At 36.0% G+C, this 14146-nt stretch overlaps 1 protein-coding gene across 16 annotated transcripts in view; it reads left to right on the forward strand.

Annotated features, from left to right (window-relative positions):
* PTPRD (protein tyrosine phosphatase receptor type D) overlaps positions 1–14146 on the forward strand; it is a 1305401-nt gene that overhangs the window by 1191223 nt on the left and 100032 nt on the right. For 10 of the 16 annotated variants that reach the window (XM_087741431.1, XM_087741446.1, XM_087741430.1 and 7 more), the window contains 4 exons: positions 4056–4643; positions 5073–5173; positions 6056–6315; positions 11083–11173. In XM_087741431.1, coding sequence (XP_087597557.1) covers positions 4056–4643; positions 5073–5173; positions 6056–6315; positions 11083–11173 — 1040 coding nt within the window. The remainder of the gene's footprint in view (positions 1–4055; positions 4644–5072; positions 5174–6055; positions 6316–11082; positions 11174–14146) is intronic. The other 6 variants (XM_087741437.1, XM_087741441.1, XM_087741439.1 and 3 more) reach the window with 2 other exon arrangements.

The following is a 14146-nucleotide window of genomic DNA, read 5'->3' on the forward strand; positions in this document are numbered from 1 at the left end:
TATCAGAAACTTCTATATCTTTGTCTCGTCAGCTTCCTTGGAAGAATCTCATTCTTGGTGGCTAGACATATCATATAGTTTTGTTTCAGATTTTAGACTATCTTCTAGTCGTTACTCTTGCCTGGTGCTGAAACTTACCCTCCAAATTCTTATCTTTCCTGAATTCTCATGATCCGAGAAAAAAAGTGATACATACTTCTTGCTTGCATTTGAACTTGATTTAAGAAAAAAGGCATTTAATCCATTATTCTTTTTAAAGTTCAGTTCCCAATTTAAATAAACACAATTATATAGATTATGATTTGGTCAGTTTCTAGACATCAACACAGGCTATGCAAACGTGCTTGCAAAACTTAAAACTTCTATGCATTTACTGCTTATTGACTATTTGTGTTTCACTCTTCCAAGATCTCTGATGCTTCTGCTTTAGAAAGACAAACAAATCCCATGTCCCATAAAACCCTGAGTGACTGAAGAGCAATTGAAAATCAGAGGCGTGCCTGTAAATGTAACACATATTACACTGTTCTTGCTGCTTGCTTCACCCTGTAGACAAGTCATGTTTGTTCCTGTTCTCTAGGATAACAGCTAGTTACCATTTTGCTCTGTCATACATTCCAGGTTGTATGAACACCTCTTCACTTACTGTTACAGCTTGCTGTGGTTGAGCTCTTTTTGTAAGGAAAATTCATATGCAGGCTTTTGAAAAAGGAGACAATAAATATAGTCGGTACCAAGAGTTTCCAGCTCACTGTGTTTCTATGAGAGTACATCAGGCCGGTGAACGAATGATGCATTACTAGCAGGGGCTTGTAGGTCTGAAATACACCGTCCTGTTCTCTGAGAGTTTCGATTTGATTTTTTTTCCTAAAAAGGGGCTATTCAAATACTACAATAAAGCAAATGAAAGGTCTGACTTTCTAGTCTAATTTTTAAAGGTTTAAGTCAGGTGCAGCTGTATGAGAATGAGTGAGATTATATTCATAAGAGATATGAAGGGAGAATAAAGGTCTAAATGTTTACTGGAGAAGCTTACTGTTCATAAGTTATTCAGATGATAAGTAACTATTCAGCTCTGTCCAGTTAGTGATATAAAAGCATCATTTACATTTTTAGATGGGAAAGATTCACCAAATGTAAGTGAGCCTACAGTACAGTAACTGCAGTTACTAGTGAAGTTACTGAATGCAGTTAATATTTTAAAACACACTCCAGAGTGTGTTTTTGTCTTATATTCAATTTCCTTTCCTAGTTTTTGAAATCAGATGGAAGAAAAAATGTTACTGAACATTTCCAAGTCAAAGGATTTAAAATTTTAAATTACTTGGGACAGAAGTTACAAAATACGTAGTTAACAAGACCTTGATAAAAATTAAGACTTTTACTAGTCAGTGATATCATACAAGTTTTGTGGAGAATTTAATCAGACCTTTAGTTTCTGGGTCAGAGTAGTTGAAGAATCGCATAGCACAACAGCTTGTCCATTGTTTGGAATTTACTCTCTGTGCTGGACAGCACTCTTGAAATACATGTTTCAGCTAAGAGGAGAAAACTTATGTTAAGATGGTGGTGTACTGTATAGCAGCTAACAGAAACAAATTACTTCAGGTAATTTGGCAAAGCCAATTTTCATGAGCTTTTACTAGTAATGGCATGCCATTACAACTGTTTGGCATAATGATTGTTGCAAAGGGGTGTATGAGGGACATCTTGTTGTGTAGTAACAGAATTGGAATTCACTAGGTCAGAGAATATATATTTTTCATGGGCAATTTCACTTCATTTAGGCTCATGGCAAATTCAGGTATTATTATCAGAAGAAGTTTCTAGATGGAACTATTCCATGATGCTACTGCATATAGGACTGCACAGCATCCTGCCCTTTGTCCCACAAGACTGTAATATTCACAAAGGATCATGCTAAAAGAAGGTGTTAACTGAAAGCTATCTGGAAATAAAAAGAGAGAGAGAAAAACATTTTCTTTCTCTATCAATAGTTGCGTGTTAATAAAAAGGAAATTCATACAGTTTGCAAAATCAGATAAGTTCCATATTAGGAAAAAAAAGTGACCATTGTTATTTATCATTTTAATCACAGGGTATTTTATTGGATAAGTTCCCCTGTTCTGATGAAGAGCAAGTAGTAATTTCTTTCTTTCTCTGTAGTTACCACAAAGGTTAAAGAATAGTTCTAACTGTGAGGTCTGCTACAAGAAAAAAAGCAATTTATCACAAAAATAATTTAGTGACGCCTTCCAGCAGTCTATCCTCTAGAAAGCTGAAGGAGTTATTATTCTATTTGTGTGACTCTTCTTCTCTTTCATATGCTCCATTGGTTTCAGTAATAGTTATAACGTTCAGAAAAATATGGCCTGTGAAAGGCCTTCACAGCTTTTCTTTGTTCCATAAAGGCTGATAATAATCAATGAGGAAAAGTCAGAACTAGTCAGAGGTATTCTTTATGCAAAAGAAAGTGTAGGAGAAAGCTTACAAAATTCCTGGGAATAATACTTGCAGGTGAACTAGACATTTAAAAGGAAGGATATTTGGAAAATTTATATACAAAGTAGCTATAGTTCTTATGCAGTTAGAAGCAATGTCACGACTTACGACAGATATAATGGGGAAAGAGCTTATTAAATGCAGAATTTTCTTCAAGCCATGCCATTTGTCCCTCCTTATTCCTAATTCATTATGGAATGGTAGTCAGAACTGAAGATAAGTAATAAAATCCATCAAAGTATTTAAATACAGGAACGAGAGCTCACAGTGCAGCATACATTCACTTTGAATGCGGGTGGAACTAATTAGTCTTTGTGGAAGACTAAGTTATCGTGACACTACGACTCCCAAAACTATTCTAGTCTCTTGACCTGTCAGGCATTGGTACACAATGAGCACCAAATTTCTAAATAGTTATGGATATGCTTCATTATCTAATAAGTCATTGTAATAGAAACAGACTATTTTGAAATAAAAATATTAATGAAAATATAAATGAATATATATGTATATAAATGCATATAAATAAATGAAGAAATAAAAATAAATATATACATTAAATAGAAACAGTAAATGAGAGCAATTGAGATCAGGACTCAAAAAGATACACCATATTTCCCCCTTGATTATGGCTAATTTGATCCTCTAGACTGAATGTCCTCACCACACTTACAGTCTGAACTTCTCTGAAAGACAAATCATCAGTTTGGACCAACAGGTTCCAATTAAGGATTTGAGTGTATCTGGTGTGCAGCTTAAGAAGACCTTCCAATTTAGTCTCTTTCAGAAGAAATCCAGTTCACATGCACCAAGACCACGCTGGAAGCTAAATCATATGTGATAAGCTAGGACAATCAAGAAATTAAATTCCAAACTGGTCTACAGCTCCAAGCTGAAACAGTACGTGCTGGAGGTGATTTGTGTACAGAAAGTGGAATGATAGGGTGCTACCATACGTAATCATGATTGTTGATTACAATGTTCGTCTGACTTCCCTTCTACCACATTTTAACTGTCAATGGCAAAAGTTACATTAGACACAGCTAGAAACTTGTGATTTCTCCATTAGTAGTATTATTATTACTACTACTACTACTACTGCTACTACTACTACTACTATTATCATTAATTATTTTTCCATTTACAGGAATGGCAGGAATGTGCCTTGGATTAAATTAATGAATACTTATGACAATTCTCTTTTTTTGCAAGCAAGGATTTGTAAGTGAGACAGAATCATTCATAAGATGTCTGCTTGAAGTTTTACTTCTTGACTTGTGTTCCTAAGTCCTGTGCCTCTGAATGTCCTCTGTATTTAAAAATAATGGTAAGGGAAGAAGACAACACAGTAAATAGCTTTACTATTGCACCTCATTATACTGTATGACTCAATAGTGCAGGAGGCAGACATTATTTCTTTCGTAACACAGTAATTTGTGGAACTAAGAGTGAGGGAAGAGAAAATTTATCCCTATTCCTGCTAAAAGTAGCCTCAAGAATTGTACATGCAATTCTATTTGTATTTATAATCTTTAAATAACATTGTGCTACAGTTCCAGGCAAACCTCGGCTTGTGATTAGCCACACACAGATGAACACGGCTCTAATTCAGTGGCACCCTCCTGTGGACACTTTTGGCCCGCTGCAGGGTTATCGCCTGAAGTTTGGTCGCAAAGACGTGGATACATTTACGACCATGGAGTTCTCAGAGAAGGAAGATCACTTCACAGCCACAGACATTCACAAAGGAGCTTCTTATGTCTTCAGGCTCTCAGCTAGAAATAAAGTGGGCTTTGGGGAGGAGATGGTTAAAGAGATTTCTGTTCCTGAAGAGATACCCAGTGGATTTCCCCAAAATCTTCACTCGGAAAGCTCTACTTCTACATCAGTTCAATTAACTTGGCAGATGCCACTCTTGGCAGAGAGAAATGGCATTATCACCAAATATACCATCTTGTACAGAGATATCAATGTTGCTTACCAGCCAGTTGAACTCCCTGTTGCTCCTGCTGATACCACTATGACACTTTCTGGCTTAAAACCAGATACCACATATGATGTAAAAGTACGTGCCCATACAAGCAAAGGGCCTGGTCCATATAGTCCAAGTGTCCAGTTCAGGACACTACCCGTGGATCAAGGTAGGATTTGTCTGCTTATGGCGTTGACCTTTAAAGGAGTATCGGTCTTTGGATATCAGTGTTTTTGAAGCTGTAAATAAAACTGACCAGCCCATTCATAAAAATAGGTTCATCAAACACAAAAGGTAAAGTATGTAAATCTTAATATGTTTTGGATGCCTTAGAATTCAGTTGTCTCTTGCCAAGCCAGTTCTGGCTAACATCTTCACAATTTTTTCAGGTAAGGAAAATGTACACGTTGGGTTGTCACTAGATAAGAGTGAGACCGAGTTAAAATGTGATATTTTAATATGAGCAAACAGGTAGGAGAATTGAATCCTTGTTGTTTTTTGACCTAAATGGAAAGCTAATACTCCCAGGTAGCAGTGGAAATATGACAAGATCTGAGCTCCAAGATGTTGTTTATATACATTGTTTCTTTTTTTCCAGCAGTGTTTGCAAAAAATTTTCATGTTAAAGCAGTAATGAAGACTTCTGTTTTGCTGTCCTGGGAAATTCCAGAAAATTACAATTCAGCCTTGCCTTTCAAAGTAAGTTACTTTCCATTTGTAGGAGAGAAAATAGAGAAACTAGAGGATGTCATTCACCTGGTTAAGTAGCATACTGAATATGTGAATTTTTTTGGCATTGCCATATTTAAGAATGCAAACTAATCAGCAATATTGATGCAAGCTGTTAAATTCAGTCGTTTGGCAATATGAGCATTCCACTGTTGTGGCAGTGTTTCCAAGTAAGGTTCATACTGGTTGTTATGCATGGTATGAAGACTTTGCTAATTTGTAGCTCGTTGCCACTATATTTTAGAGAAAACAGTGAAAAAAAAGAATAATTTTCTTCCTTTTTTTAGTCATTTCTGTAGTGACTGTAACTGAGTACCATTTTGGTTTTTGTCTCCTCACATTTACAACAACACATTTTTGCATTATAACTCTCAAGTAACTATAGTGTTAGCCAGATAAAGAGAGTCAATGTAACCCACAGTCTGGCTGGCATTTCTTCTGCATCATTCTTCATCACTTGTGTCATCTCAGGCAGTGGCAAGTGAAGAGCAGTATATTATGAACTAAATATTGCAAAAATATTTCTGAATAAGGAGTGTGAATGAACAAGTTAAGGTACCTTTAACAACAAGTGTGCCTTGATATAAATGCTGGGTTCAAGCAGAACTACTGAATTTGAATAAGTGAAATTGGATTTTAGGAGTGCTTACACTACTTTAAATTGATGTACTTCTTTTTTTCCGCTGAAAGCGAGAAGTTTAATTGCAGTAGTGAAGTATTATCTTACAGCCTAAAATGCCCAGTAACTTTCATTTTAAATTTATAGCTAGGTTCATTCCTGAATTTAGTATGACAGTGTCAGTTGCCTTCTCTTAGTAATCAAAACCACCTTCAATTTATATATTAACTTAGATCCTTTATGATGATGGGAAAATGGTGGTGGAGGTTGATGGACGTGCTACTCAAAAGCTGATCACTAACTTGAAGCCAGAGACATCATATTCATTTGTACTGACGAACAGAGGGAATAGTGCTGGGGGTCTTCAGCACAGAGTGACAGCAAAGACTGCACCAGATGTGCTTCGCACCAAGCCAGTCTTCATTGGAAAGACCAACTTAGACGGCATGATAACTGTGGAACTTCCAGAAGTACCTTCAAATGAGAATATAAAGTGAGTAAATGAATGACATACCATTGTTCTTATCTCCAGAAAGATGATTATTCTTACTATTAATAAAATCTGGAGGGTGTAGTGGTGGACCAAGGCTTTGTTCTTCATAACGGTACAGAGAGTATAGTACTCTGCAGTAGTATTTGGACTAATATTGGCCTATTTGACAATACTAAACTGGGAGGTTCTGTTGACTCTCTCAAGGGACAAGAGGCCTTGCAGAGGGATCTAGATAGATCGGAGCGTTGGGCAGTAATCAATGGCATGAAATTTAACAAGAACAAATGCCAGATTCTTTTGTTAAGGTCCTTGAATGTGTCCAGGGGAGGGCAACAAAGCAGGTGACAGGGCTGGAAGGCATGTCCTATGAGGAGCAGCTAAGGACTTTGGGCTTCTCTAGTTTGGAGGCAAGGAGGCTGAGGGGCGACCTCATAGCTCTCTACAGCTTCCTAAATAGGGGAAGTAGAGAGGGAGGTGCTGAGCTCTTCTCCCTGGGATCCAGTGATAGGACGCATGGGAATGGTTCAAAGCTGCACCAGGGGAGGTTTAGACTGGACATTAGGAAGCACTTCTTTACTGAGAGGGTGGTTAAACACTGAAACAGACTTCCTAGAGAGGTGGTCAATGCCCCAAGCCTGTCAGTGTTTAAAAGGCATTTGGACAATGCCCTTAACAACATGCTTTAACTTTTGGTCACTCCTGAAGTGGTCAGGCAGTTGGACTAGATGATTGTTGTAGGTTCCTTCCAACTGGAACTATTCTATGAGTTTGTCACTTAGCCAAGTATGTAAGACTGAGTAAAATCTAGATGGAAGTATATGGAGAAGGATTGTCCTTCAGTTTGTAGTTGTTTCTCAGAGTACTTTTGTGATTCATCACTGATTTCAAATAGCAAAGAGGGATTAAGGAATCCAGTTGTATTTTGAACAATGTATCCCCTCAAGAAGAATGGATAATGCAGTGATGGGTAGCTACCCTGCTGCAGCACATTGAAGTGTTCAGATTCAGTCATTCCAGATTTATGTGGAGTTTTAAAGAATTGTTACTGCACTTATATTAATTCAACTTAATTAATTCTGAAGTTTTTTATTAAAAGAAAAATCTCAGATCCTCTCCACTGGTCCTGGAAAGAAAACAGGAGATATTTGCTGAAAAATTTGGCAGAGAGTTTTCTAGAGGTTACTTAGATTTTCAGGGAAAAGGTGCTATAGAGATTTAAATAACAGAAATAGGACTAAAGAGCTGACAGCACACAGTCAGCAGGGATTAGAAAGGTTAGACAATAAAGATTTGCCAAGAAAACACGAAGCAATCAATAAGTGTTATTGCTGTGCTTATAGTGATTCTTGTTGGTCTATAAGGTTCCCATGTGTAATGTAAAGGAAATGGGGAGGAAAATGAGCAAGTCATTAAATATTGTTGGGAATTCAACTTGTCCTCTCCCTGGTGGATTTTTAGATACAGCTTTGTAGAAAGCTGCTCCCCTTTTTCATTACTGACTGAGGATTTTGAGGCAGGTGAGGTCAAGAAAGAAATGACTTTGAGACATTAAAAGGATGAAAAACTGAAAAATGTAGCCATTATCATTAGATTGAGTAAGATGCGGTCAGTAACAAATGCAGCTAAGGAAGACTGAAGATGGAATGAGTCAAAAAAGATTTATGAGGCAGAGCATTCACAAAGAGAAAAAAGTGCAGGGTAGCTGATCAAACAATAGCAGAAGATTGCAGTGGAAAAAAAGCCGATGCCCTTCCTTTTATGTAGTGTAAAAAATGAAAGAGGCTAAATGACATAAGGGAAGGCACATTAAACCTATAGGGTCCAACTGCCAATTTTGCAAATAATGTATCTCTTCTATATCTGTTTGCTAAGAAGACATGATTGGGCTTGAGGTACAAAAACAAAAAAACAAAAAAAAGATTGACTTGACCCTTGGAAGCGGGCATGCCAAAGCAACTGCATACTGAACAGAAAAAGCTTGCCTGATGCTTGCTAGAATAAGTAAGATTATTGCAGCTATGGTCTTTGCATGGGAAGAACAATTTTGTGTAGTAGTAATGTTGACATTTTTACAGTTGATGTTCCTCTATGCATACATTATATGCTCATGATTGTCTCTGTCTTACTATGAAGTACTATACACTGAGAATCTTTCAGTAATACTAATTACACAGAAGGTGAAACAGTTAATGGTTTGCTCGAATTATAGGTAAACACTAATGGGATTGAGGGTAATATTGTAAGAGCCTTTGTAATTTATTAAAGATCGTAGAAGTAATTTTCATTATTTCAGTGTTTGATGGTGATACAGCATAGAAATTGGAGCAGAGCTCACCTTAAGCTAGGTAAAATGGATCTCTTTTGCTGGCGTCATCTCAAGTGAGCAATTTCTTCATATTTCTGTAGTATTTTGAGCTAATCCAAAGTAATTTTTACATGTAAAGGACAGTTCATGTTTCTCTGAATGTCCCATCTTTGCCAAGTCTTAGGTAAAATCAGAGTTTTATGGAAGACTTTGGCCTTTGTAATACTCAGTAGTTCAAGCAATATCCAAGCAAAAACTCCATTTCTCACCCTTCCTCCCCCCCCAAAAAAAAAAACTCAAAACAAAGAAGCAAATAATAAAGCAAATTTTAAAACATGTTTTTCAAGAGATGCTGCATTTTCTGGAGTTAATTAGAAATAACAGAACTTTGTTGTCCTTTACAATTTGCAGCACTGTATATTTATGTGAACAGTTTCATTTCTACTTGCTGTCGATGTGCTTTCAGCTTTAAAATACTCTGTGTGTGCTGAAAGTCTTAGTAGATGATCAAAGTTATGAGTGGGAGGCATGCATGAAGAAAGTGTGAAAGAGTGTGAAAGTAACATTTACATGCTGGATGTTCCGTGATTGAAAAAAAGGTATGAACACTCTGTTAGCTTAAAAAAGAAAAAGAAGAAGGAAAAAAAAAAGGATAAGTAAGAGACTGCTGTGCAGTTCATCCAGCAGGTGTATCTTCGATGTCTGAAAGACATGTAGAGGACAATTCTCAATTGCTTTTGTCTTGATTCTTAGGCATCTGTTAAAGAAAGCGTGTGTAGGTTTTAGTTATTGTATACATGGATAAATCAGCATTCACTAGGATTTGTTATTTATGTAACCAAACAATTTTTAAAATACATACTCAAGTTTAAAATCTGGGTTCAGCAAGCTCTTACTAGTTTTGAATAAGAACATCAGTATAAAAGATGACTTATCATATTGTTACTATAAGAATGCATCCTGCAGACTTTAGGTATTGGAATACACAAGTGACCATCAGTGAAAAATCTGTGGCCGATGCTTCTTGTTTCCAGCACCTCCTCTTGGAGCTCAGCATTTCCACAGAGAAATTTCTCACATTTCTTAACACAAGAATTAATAAATATGTACATTTACTACAGTAGTTAAAAATCCAAAGTTTTGTTACATTTCTTTTATGGGAAAGACCTTTAATTAAGAAGAGACCATTAAAATGGACTAATGGTGTGCACTGGTATGGAAGAAAGTTAGTTTACAGAGTCAGTTTAGACTGATAGTTTTTGACCAATTGTAAGGCAAGTCCTTTTCTGTAGACTCTCTTTTGTTAAGTACTTTAAGTTTTCCAACTGCATTGCATGAGTAAAATGAATAGTCAGTGCTGCAGAAGGTTGGATAGGCTGTAAAAAATGGCAGACTGGAAGAGAAGAAGATGGTCCACGAGACACTAAAATTATCTTCCATAATGGAGAGCCAGAGACACCTTCTTAATAAGCTCTGTTGTTACTAGTTACTAGAAACAAAGGAGAGCAGCTTCTTTCCCTCTTCTCTGAGATGAAGAGCACTTGATTTTTTGACAAGTTTTTATCAAGATGTACATTATAACATCCTGGATGTCCTGCTGTTGTGATTCTACTGCTTCTTTCCTCACACTAATGTGAAATTATGGATCTGCCTGGCATGTATCCAGGCTTTGTGAAGGAAACAAGGAAAGCGCCATATCTCTATTATACTAGAAAGTATAATTTACTAGTCTCCATGGGGGGAAGAACGAAGATATTTTCAGGAAAATGTTTGTGAGGAAAGCTGGTGTATGTAATTTGCAAATCCTAGCTGGAAAGAGAGCATACATCAAGCTCTCTTGTCTATGACTGTGAACAGAATACTTAAGTAGATAAAGCTGATAGTGATTGATACCCGAAAGTAAAAAGTGTGTGGGTGGAGTGTATGCTATGTCTTCTTTATTTTCTGTTTATAATAGTATTAGCATCAGCAAACACATTATGTTAACCTACTATTCTGATTATACATGAAAATGGGGGAAGATGGGGTGATAATTGAGATTTAAAAATATGGTAATATGTTTCAATTGAGGGGTTTGGGATTTTTCCCCAGTGTGGTGGTGGCAGGGCACAAATATCCCATGGCTCTTGTATGTCAAATGAAATAATAAACTGCAGTCAAACATGTAGGCATTTTAGAACATTGTAATTAAAGTTTCTTATACATATTTATATGTTTACATGAAAAAGCAGGTAATTAGTGCAATTTATTTGTCAAATATTTTACACTGGATGTGGTTTCAAGAGTGAATCTTCACAACTATGTTTGGAAGGCTGCAGTGGCATGTGCAAAAGTGGCATCTGCAAAAGTTTACTCTCAACATACCGCTTTTCTCTTAAGTTCCTCCAAACAGACACCTACTCCATCAATTTATCCATTCCTTTTCCTTCAACTTCACTTTTGTCCAACTGTTTCCTTTACAGAGGTTACTACATAGTTATTGTGCCTTTGAAGAGGTCTCGTGGAAAGTTTATCAAACCATGGGAGAGTCCAGATGAAATGGAACTAGATGAGGTACTGTATGTTTTTGTTGTCATCTTCTCCTTTATTAAAGAAACAATCTTATTAGTGGTATGTGATTAACGTTCCAGTTTTAGAAGTTTTGGTTGTCAGGGTATTTTATATTTATATTTGAGTTAGCCTGTGGGGACTGAAACAAAAGTTCAAATTACTTAAATTAGAAGACAATAAAGACATTAAGTTGCAATAAAGCACACAAAGTGTCTGATCTTTGTTGGCATAAATATTTTATTCTTTTCCTATTGTAAAGCATAATGCAAAAGTGCAGGAGGTGAAATGAGTTGTCAGCAAAAGCTTAATTACCAGCGATACGAACTCTAATAAAGGTCTGGTTCATTAGTGGAGTGTTTACTAAGCCTGTAACAAATGCTAAATTACAATTTGCACTGTAATTTAACATTTGACCTTCTTATGGTGTTTTTACCTGATTCTCACATACTGTAATGCTTCTGGTTAGAAAACTTTTACAGTAGTCTCCATTCTACTGACAGTTTGTGCTCAGAAATAAATTAAAGAAGTATGAAAGAGCAACATTGTGTCATCATTTGACACTATAAATAACATTAACCCAAAGGGTGGAAGTATTTTAGGAATAAGCCCGATAATATTAGAAATCAACTCATTATGTTATTGATATAATAATTCCAAGAAGTATGGTGTCAACATTCAGTCATGTCTTCTGTTTTACTGAAGGACAATATAGCTCATGTGAACTTGTCTTTCTTCTTTCAATCTGTAAATTTGGAATAATACTAATATTTATCATTGTAAAGCTCTTTCGAGAGCCCCATATGAAAGCCCTGTACAAAAGACAGGTGGTGGTGTTATTATTGTTATTGTTGTATCTGGCTAGGATTTTAGATCTCATTCAGATGCTATGGTCATTTGTACATGTAATATCTCTGCAATTCAAAGACCAGAGATCAAAGTCAGTTTCTTTACTCCTGATTTAGTGATCTTTTGACTGGATCCTGTTTCTTTTTCCATTTTCTTTTGGTGAATTCAAGAATTTTATGTTACAGAGATGCTTCCCCATATGCTTCCCCATAGTACAATCACTGGGAAGTAATGATCATCTGTGAGCAATGCCAAGGCTTTTTTTCCCTCCTCCCATTGGCAAAATGAATATCAATTTCAATGTTTGCACCAAAACGTAAGGAAAATAAAAATCTTTACCAAACTAACCCTGCTGTGGAAAGCTTTCAAAATATAAACAGAAGTTTTTCAATCTTTAGTCTGTTTTCTGATCAGAAAAGGCAAACAAGAATATGGACAGCAACAGGAGAAACCTTAATCAGAAGATTAAAAACAACTGTTGAAAGGAAGGCATGGTTTTCGTTACTGCTGACTGACTGACTGAAGCTTGTGTTTCCTCTTCACCAGTTTCATTTATGTGATCATCTCATTTGATTCAATTGTAGCAATGAATTGCTTTGATCTATTAACTTCTTCCCTTTAAAAGAACTTGGATTATAAATGCCATCAGCTCATGGTCATAGTCCTGGGTGACATCAAATATGGTTAAACAGTAAAACTCTGACAGCGAGATCCATACAGTAATGGAAAACTGATTTAGTATTACCACCCACTTTTAACATCCAACGACTGTAGTCACATTCAGCAGCATTAACAGATTAAAGGATAGGTGCCAGATGACATTGAACTTTCTGGCAATTAAATTCTATGGGTCCTGCTGATTCCCATAACAAAGGGTCATTTTAATTATCCTGCAAGTTGCAGTGCGTTAATCTGTATAACAGATTGATAAAGAGCATTTATTAATTCAGAAATATTTGGGTCAGGATGGGTTTTTTCCCACTTCTACTGGTATAATTGAGACCATATTGTAGAATTAATGGTGGAAGAAATAAGATATGCATTGACTGGAAAATGAAAATTATTTCTGATAAAGAACTAAAACCCTTAAGATATCTTTTACAATTGCCACCAATACATATAGTAAGTAAGTACTGAATAGGGAAAAAATCAAAAGCAGGCAGTGACTGTATTTCATGCTAACTCATCCAGTTTCTATCACTTAAAAGACTGGTTTACTTCCAGCTTTTGAAAATGTATGCATATTGTTATTAGGTGTACTATTCCTGACAAACATGTGAAAGCAGTGGCACAGTAAATAAATTGGGAAAAAAACTCACAAAAACTAACCACACTACTCTCTGAGCAAGTAGTTCCTGATCATCAAGTGAAGATACTTGTGCATATTTTTTTTAGTATAATCTCAGATATCTGGCTAGTATCAGAAAGGGCTGGGCAATGGATTTGCCAAAAAAGTATGCTCCAAATACTCTGCTTAGTTTGTCAGAAGAAAAGTATTTGCTGAAAACACTACTCTGGAGTGTTACATCCAGTACATAATTGACCAGTCCAAAAGAGTTTCCAGCCCTATTGTATTTACCTAATCTTCCTGATTCCTTGAAGTTCTAAAAGAAACTAAGAAAGATTGCGACTCTTAAAAGAGCAGACAATGGACTAGATATTGTGTATCTGGAAATAATAGTTATTAGAGATACAATACTTCTTTATTAACTCAGAATTTCATTTTATTTTCAATATCACGAGAGATAGTGACTTTACATAGTTATGTCATGCAAATAAATGAAATACAAACAAAACCATATGATTTGCAGTAAGTGTTACCTGGTAGGATTACTTTAGATTTGTAAGCAGTAAAACCTAAATAAAAGCCTGCATGTTAAGTCTTAAATCAATTCAATAATTTTATTGAAATCCTGGTATAAAGTACAGCAGGAGATATATATGCAAGTAATGATATTTGGCAACAACCCCATTTATATATGAAACATGAATGAGGCCATAGGTTCACCTGAGGTCTATTCAGTCATGTGTAATCAATGTCACAAACAAAATGTTTATCTACACACAAACACACCTAAGTTTAGCTGTCCTTAGGTGATGAATAACCACCTTTGAAAAAATTGAACACGT

Source organism: Nipponia nippon, unplaced genomic scaffold, assembly GCF_047370975.1.
Source record: "Nipponia nippon isolate SJK-2023a ecotype South Korea unplaced genomic scaffold, ASM4737097v1 scaffold_8, whole genome shotgun sequence".
Taxonomy (NCBI): Eukaryota; Metazoa; Chordata; class Aves; order Pelecaniformes; family Threskiornithidae; genus Nipponia; species Nipponia nippon.